General features: G+C 42.2%; 1 protein-coding gene across 1 annotated transcript; it reads right to left on the bottom strand.

Annotated features, from left to right (window-relative positions):
- Nucleotides 1–8,678: 8,678 nt before the first annotated feature.
- On the bottom strand, nt 8,679–13,514 carry avpr1aa (arginine vasopressin receptor 1Aa). Its single transcript, XM_035643438.2, has 2 exons — nt 12,220–13,514; nt 8,679–10,407 (listed from the first exon to the last, which is right to left on the bottom strand). Exons 1-2 carry the CDS (start codon nt 13,088–13,090, stop codon nt 10,124–10,126), a joined length of 1,155 nt encoding a protein of 384 aa, XP_035499331.1. The 5' UTR covers nt 13,091–13,514; the 3' UTR covers nt 8,679–10,123.
- Nucleotides 13,515–13,765: the final 251 nt, after the last annotated feature.

Raw genomic sequence — 13,765 nt, 5'->3', positions numbered from 1 at the left:
ATTAATTTACATGAATCAATATAATTTACAATTAAATTAACATTCAGTTATTAAACATTATATTCCAGATTGGAGGGTTAAGAAGTTAGAGATTGTATCTTGAATCTTTTCTTTATATTGGAATAATGAAATGCTGCTAAATCGCATCATGTTGTTGATCTGTCCAACTATAAAGGTTCTGATTATATCTGAGAGCTTTTTGATATTTACATTTTTCCCAGATATTTTTTGGGCAGGAATGAGACAATAATTAACAGATTGTACTTTCCCAGCTACTAATTCACTTCTGCTGTTGTAACTACCTCTAAGAATTTGTTTCTGGTCACAATAGGGAGGGTATCTTAATCTGTCAAATTGAAACAGATAGGTATGGATACATAACAATGTGCAGTATGTCCAGTGTCTGTCACAATGCTGTAGGAGGTACTGAGTTCTCCTTTTATCATTCTAAATTGCTATGGTATTAACATTGGACTTCGAAGCATGGGTTAGAAGAGCTGGTTCAATGAAATAAATTGCTAAATTATTATTATTTATACATTTGGCACCGTTCTAGATTTTGGTAGGTAGTGCTAGATTCACACTGATACTGGACTCTAACCAAAGATTACACAAGCATATAACATGAATCCCTCTCTGCATGTGTGTATACAGTGCGTGTTGTGTTTTGTGTTCCACAATCAACTGTAGTCTTTTTTGCCTTGTTGTTTTAATCTCTGACCAGCAGATGTCAGTGGTGCAATGAGGACTTTTCATACGAAACATGATTATTACCTCTGTTTAGTAAAAGCCGGGCACGTCTGGGTGTGAGTGACGAAGGGTCACTTTTCCTTTGAGAGACACATTATGTCATAAATGAAGAAGTGAGGCTATACAGACAAAAAGGTAAGGTATTTCTGAATAATAATTAAAATGTACAATGTCACTTAAAACTTTCTGTGTCTCTGTTACAGACGTTCACCAAAAACGTACTCTCAGTGCAGCTCATCAAAATGTACGTTGTCAATTACATTTACGTTGTACATGTGAATAATATGCATGGCATTATTATTGATAATATTTATGACGATACAAGCTGGACTGCACGTGCCAGCGTATGCAATGACCATCCGAACACGCGTATAGTGTGATCTCGTGTGATGCGATGAGGGAATAACATCACGTAGGCCACACATCATGACTGCTGGTGGTAGAGTTGAACTGTGGATGTGTTTGATTTATGGGTGTCAACATCCCCCAGATTCCCTCGGTTCCTTCAGAGAGTTGAACTGGGGGAGGTCAGAAGCTCCCCAGGGGAGTCTGCTCTGGACATTTATCCGTGTCATTGCTTTCCTCACTTTGTGGTAAACAACACCTCTCCCCTGCAAGGGTAAACTGGGGGTCTGAGTATGAACAGGGGGTGTTGTCGATGCGGTTATGAGCTTGTATGTGTTCTTTCAGGTGTTCCTTTCAATCACATTAGTGGAGGTCATACATCATTTTTCTTATTACTTATAAGACAGACATTACTTATTTAAAAAATAATATTAAAACCTCATTCAGCTGTTTTGCAGCTGGCCAAAATCTAATATCATCTGTTGTCTCTAAGCGAATATATTAGATTGTGTGTAAATGTATTAACAAACGCACTTTATACGCGCTTTGGTTGCTCTTGTTTTTATATATGCAATTTACAAAACGATAGGTTGTATAACGATATTTGACTTTCAATGCTACTTTTGCAATTTAGTAAATTTTTCTTAAGTAATTCATAAGAAAAGTAGCGTTACACCTCCGTCAGCTTCATCAAACCCAACAACTGAAACGAAGAGAGTAATGTGCTTTTGGCAGCTTTCAAAAAATTATTATTTTTATAGTCACTCAAATGTTGTGAGTCATCATGAGAAAACACCATGTAGAAAGAAATGGAATTGCAAGTAGTGCTTTTTATGGATATTACTCACTCACTCATAAATATATAGAAACAAACCATAATTTGGTATTAAATTGTGCTGCAGGGAAATGTGCAATATCCATAAAACTAATTCAGGGGCACCGAAAAGAACCCGCAAAACATCTATTAGAGACCAGATCACATAGACTAATCGAAAGGTGCCATCTCACCCGATACTCATAAGAAACCGTTGTGCATATATAGTTAATTTCTATTTTCTAGTGATTCTTAAAATTCACTCCCTGAACATCTCCGTTTCTCTGAGATGTTCTGTTTTTTTTGTGTAATCCAATATACAGTATTTTTTTAAAACAAGAATGCATATCAATATTTTTGTATGTCTAATTAGGCATTTTCACATTTGTTTTATCAACGAGCAGTTGTTCCACTTTGATAATTTTGGAGTCTTCACATAAACTGGCACATTATCAGAATAGGAGCCCAAGTGTATTTACAGAGAATAATGTTTCTGTCTCTCTTCTCTGATCCTCAATAAGTAGTACAAAGATCAAGGCGTCTTGAGCAGAAATAATGAATATTGAACATCCATGTCTGTATTTTAACTTCTATAATCATTCATTCATTCATCGTCTACCGCTTTATCCATTTAAGGGTCGCGGGGGGGGCGCTGGAGCCAATCCCAGCTAACATTGGGCGAGAGGCGGGGTTCACCCTGGACAGCCTATCACAGGGCCACATACAGAGACGGACAACCATTCACTCTCACATTCACAGAGTCTTCAATGAACCCAACCCCATTCTGCATGTCTTTGGACTGTGGAGGAAGCCGGAGAAAACCCACACATACACGGGGAGACCATGCAAACTCCACACAGAATGGCCCTAGTTCAACCGGGATTCGAACCCAGAACCTTCTTGCTGTGAGGCGAAGGTGCTAACCACTACACCACCATGCAGCCTTAACTTCTATAATGAAACAGATAATTCCTAATTTGTCCGGAACCTCTTGCATTTTGGCATGCGTAGAAAAAAAAAAAATCAGCCAACTCAGACATTTAAAAACAAGTAATTTTAAGTCCCCCCAAAGACAAGCTATGAACGACGAGTGACAAAGGAAACGTCTGAATATACGAGTGGAGAAAATGCAGATGCCTTCGCAAGGGGCCACCGAATGATTTGAGGAGTATGAAAATCATGGGAATCATACTGTACGCTGCGGCCTCCGCTGTCACCAGATCTCGATTCAGTTGAACACCTTCGGACCGGGTGTTTAAAGACATCACTCTTCATCTCCACCATACTGTGGGATCAGAACCAAGGAGAAGCTGTTTGGGCCACATGTGGAGGCCCCAAAGACACAATGTTTCACCACACAAAGGAATATTGCTTCATGTCACAAAACAGATGATTTTTGCAAATTAAATGCTTATAGAAAAATATGTCATGCCACATTATTATGTATGGAACTGCCGATGAGATTTATTTACTTGTCAATTCGAGATCCGGAACGTCATTCTGGGTCGTCCCAGCCCACTTAAACCCATGATGAAGACCATGCCATACGGTTAAAAGCTATGGAAAAAACTAAGGGATTGGAGCATGTCTTTGGATAATTTCATCAGTTCAAGCCTTTAAGATGCCATCTGTTTCAGGAAATCTAATATATGACTACTTATTGATTTGAGAATGATGTTTTACGGGATAAAATGCTCCATACTGACCTTTAGCAGCAGGCCGGCTAGTTTAGATGTCACATTGATAACTCATCCAACCATCAGTCTTTTACAGTAAAGTCACGTTTTCGAAGCAGCTCGTCGTCCCCGTTTGTTATCGGACCCCCTGGTCAGTTTTCACTGACCACACGTGACATATTTACATGTGCACATTTGACAATTGTTTTAATGATTTTATAACAAACGCAGCGTGACAAAATCGAAGCTGTGAACTCGACGTTCAGGTCTCTGTAAGATTGCTGGAGACACGGAGCATTATCCCGGCAGGAAGAGCATTAGGGTCTTTAAGAGCAAGTGACCACGGCTCTCGTAATTAGACTGGGTACATTTTCCCCTGACCTCTGGGTATGTTCCAACCAACCTGCTGTTGGTTTCTAGGCAACAATTCCAGTGCGAAGGCATCACATACCTTGGTGGTTGCGGTGCGTGTTTGTGGGTGGGGGTCAGCCACTTGTAGTTCAAATGATTGCGCTCGACTTGTTTCATGTGACATAAACACAAATCCATAATTAAAGCCTTCTGTATCTTGAGAATTGAGCATATTCCATCATTATCTGAAATGATATATTATGCTTTGTAAGACTTGGTGTCACATATGTTTTATGCTGTGTTCACACGGATACCATCTCACACACACACACACACACACACACACACACACACACACACACACACACACACACACACACACACACACACACACACACACACGGGAAAGAGCTGCTGACATTTCCAGCGGCCTCTCGTCCGACCTGCCTCGCTCCACCTGGTTTGCACATCCACGGAGCGGGTCTATTATCTGTGTGCTGTTACATCATCCTGGGACTCTATTGCACATCAAAGCACATATTTGATTAATAAGTGACCGGTCCTATTCAAACAGGCTGTATGGAGTGACGCATGAGGCTGTAGCACAAAAAGAACAGAGTTGGATTGGTGAAGAAAATGGAAAGACATCTTAGTTTTCTCTTCATTTTTCAGAACAGGTTGTTGTTGTTTTTAGATCATCTCACAACTGGTTATAGTGTTTCTGCAGATAACAATGACATTTTCACATCCTTACCACTGGTGTTTGGCCTGAGGGGGGTGACAGGGAAGAAGGTCATGTTGCATAAATGGTGGCAGTACGCGTCAGTTGAAACCTTCTCCTCCGACTCCTTTCTGAAGCTGGAGGTCTCGTGTCCAGCAAATGCTGCAGCTTTCTGAATCTGGCAATCCCATGTCAACACATTGAAATTGAGAAGCTCTCTTTTTCTCATTCTTTTCACGAATGACACACAAGCTCAAGCGAAGAAGGCGACCGTCAGCTCGTTCGTTTCCGTTTCCCGTACTCATTTTGTCTCCCTCTGCTGTCAGTGCCTCTTCACCCTTCCATCACCCCTCCGCCAACAGTGTCAAAGCCTCGTCCGGCTTTCCAGGCACATCTCCGATTGGCCGCTATTTGTAGGGCTCCGTCCCTACACATCTCCGTGACTGCCGGGGGGCAACACCAAGGTGTCGGCCACGCGTCCATGTTAACTATAGTGTCGGTCCTGATTGAGTTACCTTTGTCATACTACTTCAGTCACACCTTTAATCCTCTGTACAGCCGGACATCCAGGGACATCTCAGACTCTATTCATACTACTAATTTTCAAAAAACAATGTGACTTCACTATATGTCATGTTATGGTCTCCGCTCCCCCTTTTAGGGGAGCTCCGCTCAAATACCAGGAATTAATAACCATTTGCTGTATGAATAATTTGCCATGACCCCAGAAATATGCTGTACACTGTTTGTGTAATTCATAAACAATTTTTGTTGACAATGTATTTGAACAGAGATCAAAACCACTTCAAATGGTAACACTCAAATGAATTAAGTTAGTTCAAAAAGTCAAGAATGCAACACAAAAGAAAACTTTAAGTTGGTAAACCATTTATTTTTTTAAATGTAAGAAATCCTCTGGACAGGCTGAAATGTTATAGGCTGAGGGCGGGGAAATAGCCTGTTAACTTTGATGTATTGTTGATTTTCTAGGTAATTTTCCAGCCTTCCTATTGCTGTGTTCCGCCTCCCTCACGTTGCCAGGACATGGCAAGTCTTGAGATATGTCGTTTGATGAATTTGTATATCGCCGTGTTTTGCCTGCATGAATCAAAGGGCCTTAATGGTGATTAAACCGCACAATGCTGCATAGAAATGTGTTGTTTTTCAAGGACGGTGGAGGGGAGAACAATGGAGCAGGAAGAGGAAAGCTGCATGTAATGGAGGGAGACACGGCGAGATGCTGAGAGCCCGGTCCCATCTGACCCCTCTGATCAGAATGTTTTTTAAGAACTTCCGGTAGTAAAGACTCATTAGTGCCTAATGTCTAATCCAGAGAAAGCTGCACATCTCAGTTTGTCAGAAGAAGTGGATATTGCTTATCTGGCTTTTTTTTTTTTTTTTTTTGTTTGGCATACACTGTTTTGTTCACACTGGCCAGCCAATAACAGCTTCTGAGCCGGGTGAGGAAAGGCCCGTGTGTCACGGGGGGGGAAGCCAACTGTGGACACAATAGTCCAGATAGTGACGGAAAACAGGACTGGTTTCCTTTAGGGAAAAAACACGGTGGAAGTTGTTTACTGAGTGAGGATTTTCTTGGCGTCGGTCCAACACGATGCACAATCTAAATATCTTTTCTAGTCTCGCCAATGCACATTGCATGGGATAAGCCTTTTTTCTTCTTCTTCTGTGCGTGTTCTTTCAGTTACTTTCAAACCTCTCGGAAGGCGGAGGGCTTCGTCAGGAAACAGCAAACTGTTGTCTGGAGTCACGCTTATTGTGCGAGAGCTGACCGAGTGAAGTATGTGTGAAGCGATTGCTCAGATGTGTGCAAGGGGAACAATGACCTTCACATGACGGCTGGCATGGGCTCATGCCTCCACTCGGTTCTGCTGCCCCCCCCCCCGTCCGTCCGTCTGTGTTTTTGTATCAGTACATAAATCACACTGAGGAAACAAAGGTTGTGAAGTTCTTTGCCGCTGTTGCTTCTCACAGACCTGCTCAGACCGGTTTCGTCCTCCAATCATCTCAAAGGAAGCAGCTCATGTACTGTATGAGAGACTGTGTGTTCAAATTGATGATCAGATTTTTCTCCGGTGTCATTGCATCCAAAAGCGCGAAAGACAACATAGATGAAGCTGGTTAATCATCAGGGCGCTGATGCATTTCAAACAGAGGAATGTGCGTTTTTCCCTGAGCAGGAACTTCAGTGCCGTGCAGGTACAAAGAGTTCCTTTTACTGCTTCTTGTTTCATGGCGATGGGATCGGTCTGTCTGTTTTCTGGCTGCTAAAGTAAGAGTCGTCATTTAAAAAAAACAACCTCAATCTCTGAGCAGTATTTGCTCAGTCTAGACTCCGGCATGATGACCTTAGCTCTCAGCTCGTTCAGAGGCATTTGAATGATTGGCATGTCTAATGAGATGCTGGGAATTTGAGACACGTCCATCAGACGTACACAGCGATACTCCCACCAACGGGCATTAACTGGAGATCGTAGCTGCGTAATCCCAGGCGATACTAGCTGGAACAGCCAAATGCTTGTTTTGTTACCTCCACCATGGAGAGTATGTTTTCATCCCATTTCACTCCAATTGTCAGTTTGTTTGTTTGTTTGTTTGTTTGTCTGCAGGATCAGGCAAAATCTACTGAAAGGAATTCACAAAACTTGGTGGAATAACGAGACATGGGCCAAGAAAGAACCCACTAAGTTTAGGTGTGGATCCACTTTCTTTGACATTACGAACTAGGGCTTTACATTTTTTTAGGACAAATTTCCCAATAAATTATGCAAGAATCTGGACGGGAAAGAAATCTGGCATATTTGGGGTACTGATATCTATGAGCTTGGGCAATGTGGTGTGGCTTGTTTGAATCTTAGTGAACTTTAGGGACTTGGCAGAGGAGCTCTTTAGAACAATGCACATTACCAATTCTATTAATTGATCAATCAATCATAATGGTACATGTGTGGAGCGAGATTATCAATAACAATGAATTATGTATGTTATGTATATAAGTTCATAAGAGGGTTGACACATTTTCCCGGAGAGAACCAGAGCAATTAATTAACTAATGATAGAAAATAATTACTGATGATATAATTATGAAATATTAAATTATTTGATATTACAATATTGATGGATTCCAATAGACGGTTAAAGCTTATTTTCCTCTGGTGGTATCAACCACGTAGATTTGGTTGTATTTGACCTGGTTTTGAGACGATTTATTGCTCCTCATCAATAGAATGGACGTGAATGTCACAATCAATGTACATACAGTACAAATGGATCCACTGTTCTTTCTCCCAGACAGAAACTGTCCCTTTGGAAACGGTTGACTTGTAGATCGTCTATGGCAATGGAGACATTTTCCTGTCGAGACGCTGTTGCTGTTTGGGAAATATGCTTTTTCACTTTCAGGCTGAGAGTCTGATGAGAAGATTGCTAACGTTCTCATGTCTGCACGGTAAATATGATGCCTCAGCGGTTATGAAGACTTGTAAAAGACTTGCCCTGTTCATTTTGTGCTAAGATAACAAAAATCTGCCTGCCAGCCAAGCTCAATAATCAATATTATATAAAAGGAATTATCCATTTATCAGCGCTGTTGGCTTCACAAACTAGTTCCACTCAGCTGCTCTAAAAATCTGGAGGAAAAAAAATACACCGCTATATTTTCAGATAAGTTACTCATAAACCAGGAAGAGAAAACATTTGGTATAATGTAGGTCATTTTCATCTGTTACATGTTTTAAGTAAAAGGGACATTTATTTTCCAAGACACTGTTTAATTGTCTGTTGATATATTATCAATTCTGTTGGGGTGGAATTATTGACTGGATGCCTCTCATTAACATTTTCAATTGAAAGGTTGCGCTGTCGCATGATCCCAGAGTTTGACAGAGTCTTGGTGCTTAGACTGGCTACACATACAAGCTGAACTTTACTCAATTCTCAAGGAAAATAACGGCCGTGATATTATCCAAGTCACTGTGAAAAGAGGAGACGAAGCCATATAGTATACATTATGTCACTATGTATTTTTCCAACATATATTTAGAGGATATTTTGATTCATTTTAGCGTGCACAAGCCATTACAGGCAAACAGAATCAACATTGTGTTCAGAATTCCCAATCACATCAGAATTTACATATATCATCTACTCCTATTTACAGATATCCAAGTGCATTTTTATGTACAAATATAGAAATATATCATGATACATTACAATGACCACCGTCTGGGCTTCTCAGGTTGGTCCGTGAAACATTGTGGTGCTGTTCATCACAGTCTTGTGCAGGAAATTGTTTTAATCTGGAGGGCCAAAACAGAGACAGGTAGTTGAGGAAAAAAAAATAAATCAGGAAGTGTGTGTGTGTGTGTGTGTGTGTGTGTGTGTGTGTGTGTGTGTGTGTGTGTGTGTGTGTGTGTGTGTGTGTGTGTGTGTGTGTGTGTGTGTGTGTGTGTGTGTGTGTGTGTGTGTGTGTGTGTGTGTGTGTGTGTGTGTGTGTGTGTGTGTGAGAGAGAGAGTGTGAGAATGTCCCCCTTTGTTTCCATCTGCCACTGCTGAGGAGAAATGAAAGCCATCCTTCAGGGCCACCGGCCTAAACATGAAACAAATCCTTGAGCAAATTATAGATATGTGGATGCACGCGATGGCTCAGTAGATGAATAGAGCCTGAACCTCTCACCCTTATTTTATTTTATTATAAAAAAGGCCAAAGGAAATGTTAGTTTGAAGATGATTCTTTTTAAATATATGTATAACTTTCAAAAAACTGTCTCAGAGGGAAAAAAAACACCGACTGGATTGCTAGCCACAAAGGATGAGGTGACTGCCTCTGTTACTTAGAGACCTGCGGTCTTGAAGAGTCGTTAACACCGACACACACACACCCACACACACACACACACACACACACACCACTTGGCTGCCATGTAAGTTTTATCTCTGCCAACACAACAGGGACAGGAAAGGGTCTTCAGCGGGAGTGCAGGGAGACGTAACCACCAGCGAAAGCACCAGTATTCGTGCAAAAGAAACCATGTCGGGGCTGTTGAATTTTCAAGCATTATGACTAAATTCAACAAAACGATACCAAAAAACACAACTGTAGACACCTCGGCCTTTAACCAACAACTGTGGAGATACAAAAACAGGATAAATTCCAAGTACATTTTTCTTTTCTAACAAATAATTTTTTCTTTTCCTATAATGTTGCAGTGATTATTAAATAAAGCATAGCAAGAAGAATCCAGCACGGAGAAACAGGCACTGTTTCCCAACGTCATTGTTGCCAACTCCCAAACTATTCTGTATCTCTCCACTCTGCTCGACGGCTTTGGAGTGAAAGGGACGTTTCAGACACTCGTGTCTAAAGCTCGGTTGAACTGAAGCGGTTTGTGTGCCACTGCAAGACATGTGTTCATCCCCTCCACACACCAGAGGTTTCTGGCGGTGCGTTTACTCCATCTGAACGGAGGACTTGGCGCAGTTGTCCAGCTCCCTGCAGTTGCCCGTGCTGCACGTAGGGCTCCGGTTGGTCATCTTAGTCAGCAGCGTTGTCCTGCGGATGCTGCTGTCGGAGTCCTCCTTCTTGATGTCCGCGTTTGTTCGGCGGCAGTAGGAGAAGCAGTGCACGAAATCCTGGAGGAGGTGACCGCTGAAGATCATGTATATCCACGGATTACAGCAGCTGTTGAGGCTGGCGAGGAGCGCAGACAGAGTCACCGCAGTGTTCTCAGAGTCTGTGGTAGAGAGAGAGAGAGAGAGAGAGGAAAGAGGGAGAGGATGATTAATTCCAAAAACATCTGGTCCAGGCGAAGCTGCAGAAATGCCCGTCTGAGCGAATTCATCTGGTGTTGAAATGTAAAACTGCTTCCTTTTTTTTTTTTAAGAGGAAATTTGTAAAATGCACTCCTTCAAAAACGTAGTTTCTTACAAAAGTTTGTGTTTAGGCTGCCAATCAAACACATTTTAAGAATTTCCCTGATATTAGTAAAGTAACCTGCCTGCAGGGCAAAGTGAATCTGTTATGATAAACCAAAAGATGTAACAATATCATAATGACAGAAAAAGCAGTACTTTAATATACAAAGTTTTATGCAAGAATCTGGACGGGAAAGAAATCTGGCATATTTGCGGTACTGATATCTATGAGCTTGGGCAATGTGGTGCGGCTTGTTTGAATCTTAGTGAACTGTAGGGTCTTGGCAGAGGAGCTCTTTAGAACAATGCACATTACCAATTCTATTAATTGATCAATCAATCATAATGGTACATGTGTGGAGCGAGATTATCAATAACAATGAACTATGTATGTTATGTATATAAGTTCATAAGAGGTTTGACACATTTTCCCAGAGAGAACCAGAGCAATGTGTTAACTAATGATAGAAAATAATTACTGATATAATTATGAAATATTAAATTATTTGATATTACACTATTGAGGGATTCCAATAGACGGTTGAAGCTTATTTTCCTCTGGTGGTATCAACCACGTAGATTTGGTTGTATTTGACCTGGTTTTGAGACGATTTATTGCTCCTCATCAATAGAATGGACGTGAATGTCACAATCAATGTACATACAGTACAAATGGATCCACTGTACTTTCTCCCAGACAGAAACTGTCCCTGTGGAAACGGTTGACTTGTAGATCGTCTATGGCAATGGAGACATTTTCCTGTCGAGACGCTGTTGCTGTTTGGGAAATATGCTTTTTCACTTTCAGGCTGAGAGTCTGATGAGAAGATTGCTAACGTTCTCATGTCTGCACGGTAAATATGATGCCTCAGCGGTTATGAAGACTTGTAAAAGACTTGCCCTGTACATTTTGTGCTAAGATAACAAAAATCTGCCTGCCAGCCAAGCTCAATAATCAATATTATATAAAAGGGATTGAACTATAACAAAATTTTGAACCGCCATCTATCAGCGCTGTTGGCTTCACAAACTAGTTCCACTCACCTGCTCTATATTTTCACCGCTATATTTTCAGATAAGTTACTCATAAACCAGGAAGAGAAAAGATTTGGTATAATGTAAGTCATTTTCATCTGTTACGTTTTTTAAGTAAAAGGGACATTTATTTTCCCAAATTTCCCAAGGGACAAAGTGAATCTGTTGAAGAGAAAATGATAAAGCAAAAGACGTAACAATATCATAATGACAGAAAAAGCAGTACTTTAATATACAAAGTTTTAAAACAGTATAAGGTTAAATTTTGTATGAAGTGAAAGGTTCTTTTGAGGCTTCAGCTGATGAGACTGAGGCTGACAGAAAAAGTCATGGGCTCAGAAGACTTCACCCCAAATTAACTTGGCGTTTCTGCAAGGTTCACAATAGTGTCTTGTAAACAATTTATTGTTTAAGCTATTTTTTGTTTTGAAGCTTTTATTCATAGTTACCTTGAGCACATATTTGTTTTTGTATGCCAAATAAACCCGCGCGTAAAGGCTTTGCGCACTTGGATGTGTGGCTGCGCACAATGGCTCTTTATCACAGGATGTTTAAAATGAAGCATGAATGTGTCTCGCTTCATCTCCATCACTCACCAGCCCACTGGAAGTTTTCATCCCACACGGACCACATCTGCACTGTGAAAAACGGCGCCCAGCAGACAATGTATGCCATGACTATCACAAAAGTCATCTTAACGGTCCGCAGTTTGGCTCTCGATATGGTCGTGACGCTGCTGACGGAATTCTTCCCGATCAGCCCGTCCTTGCTCGCGGCACCGGTCGTCGTTTTCCTTTTCTTGTACTTGATATTTTTCCATATGGTGTGGCAGATGAATCCGTAGCACGTCACCAGGATGACCACGGGCACGAGGAAGATGCTGCCGGTTATCCAGGTGATGTACGCCTTGGCGCCCCAGGGCTCGACAAAGTTCGCCCAGCAGTCGTAGACGTCCGAGCCGTTCTTGATCTCGCTCAGGGAGAAAATGAAGTACTGCGGCGTGCTGAGCACCAGGCTGCACATCCACGTGGAGACGATCATGATGTAGGAGCGCTGGGTGGGCTGCTGCAGGGTCTTGAGCGGGTGGCAGATGGCGATGTAACGGTCCAGGGTCATCATCACCATCATGTAGGTGGAGGCGAACATGCCCATCACCTGGAGGTGCTTCACGATCCTGCAGAGGAAGTCTGGGCCGTAGAAGCGGAAAGTGACCTCCCAGCAGAGCTGCGGCAGCGCCTGGAAGAAGGCGACCACCAGGTCCGCCAGGCTGAGGTGTTTGATGAAAAGGTGCATCCGCGACATCTTCTTCTTGGTGTTGTACATTGCCAGCAGGACGCTGACATTTCCGATCACCGCAACCACGAAGGTGATGCTCAGGACCATGATCTCGATCTGGGCGACCTCCTCGTTTCTCGCAAATGGATCGGATCCGTTCGGGTGCACGGTGCCGTTCCCAGTCGTCTCCATCGCTGGGTCATTAGTGGCAGTGAAAAACCAAAGACTGCTGGTTCCCTCCGCTCGGGATCAGCGCATCAAGCAGGAGTGTGCATGGCTCTGCCCCCCCCCGTGCGCCCCAGCAGATACAGAGCCTGAGGGGCTGTGAAGTGCCTCTCCAATCCGTATAAGGTGCTACCTGACGCGCACCAGTGGAACCAGTTTCTCTCTGACTTGTGGCCGCTGTCTGCGCTTTTTAAACTCGAATCAAATTTCAGACACTGTGCGTAAAGCGGATGCACTGCAAAAAATACCCCCCCCCCCCCAAAAAAAAGTCATATGCTGTGGGGATACGTCGCGAAATGAATTCATTCTCAAGTCAAGTCCGCGTAATGGCGAAAACGAGGAACATTTTAAATAATTGGTGAAGTTTGATTTTCATTCTCCGTGTGCGCACTGGTTTGTTCGAATCAGTCCTTGAAAACTGCTGGAACATTGGCTCTCTTTTTTTCTTCTAATTTTTTTGCAGTGCGCAGTCAAGCCCTCCCCCGTGGAGTTGGCAGCCTTCACGTTGACGCGCAAAAGACAATTTACAAAATTCCAATGGAGCAAGTTGAGTAACTCACAATAAAAACAAAAACAGCTCATGAATGTTGGTAGGGCCATGTGAAGCAATCGTCATTTGGTGGACTGCGGCTGTAAGGTTAT

This window comes from Scophthalmus maximus, chromosome 7 (genome assembly GCF_022379125.1).
Source record: "Scophthalmus maximus strain ysfricsl-2021 chromosome 7, ASM2237912v1, whole genome shotgun sequence".
NCBI lineage: Eukaryota > Metazoa > Chordata > Actinopteri > Pleuronectiformes > Scophthalmidae > Scophthalmus > Scophthalmus maximus.
The sequence above is the reverse complement of the archived record's forward strand: the minus strand, read 5'-3'. Positions and strand labels throughout refer to the sequence as shown.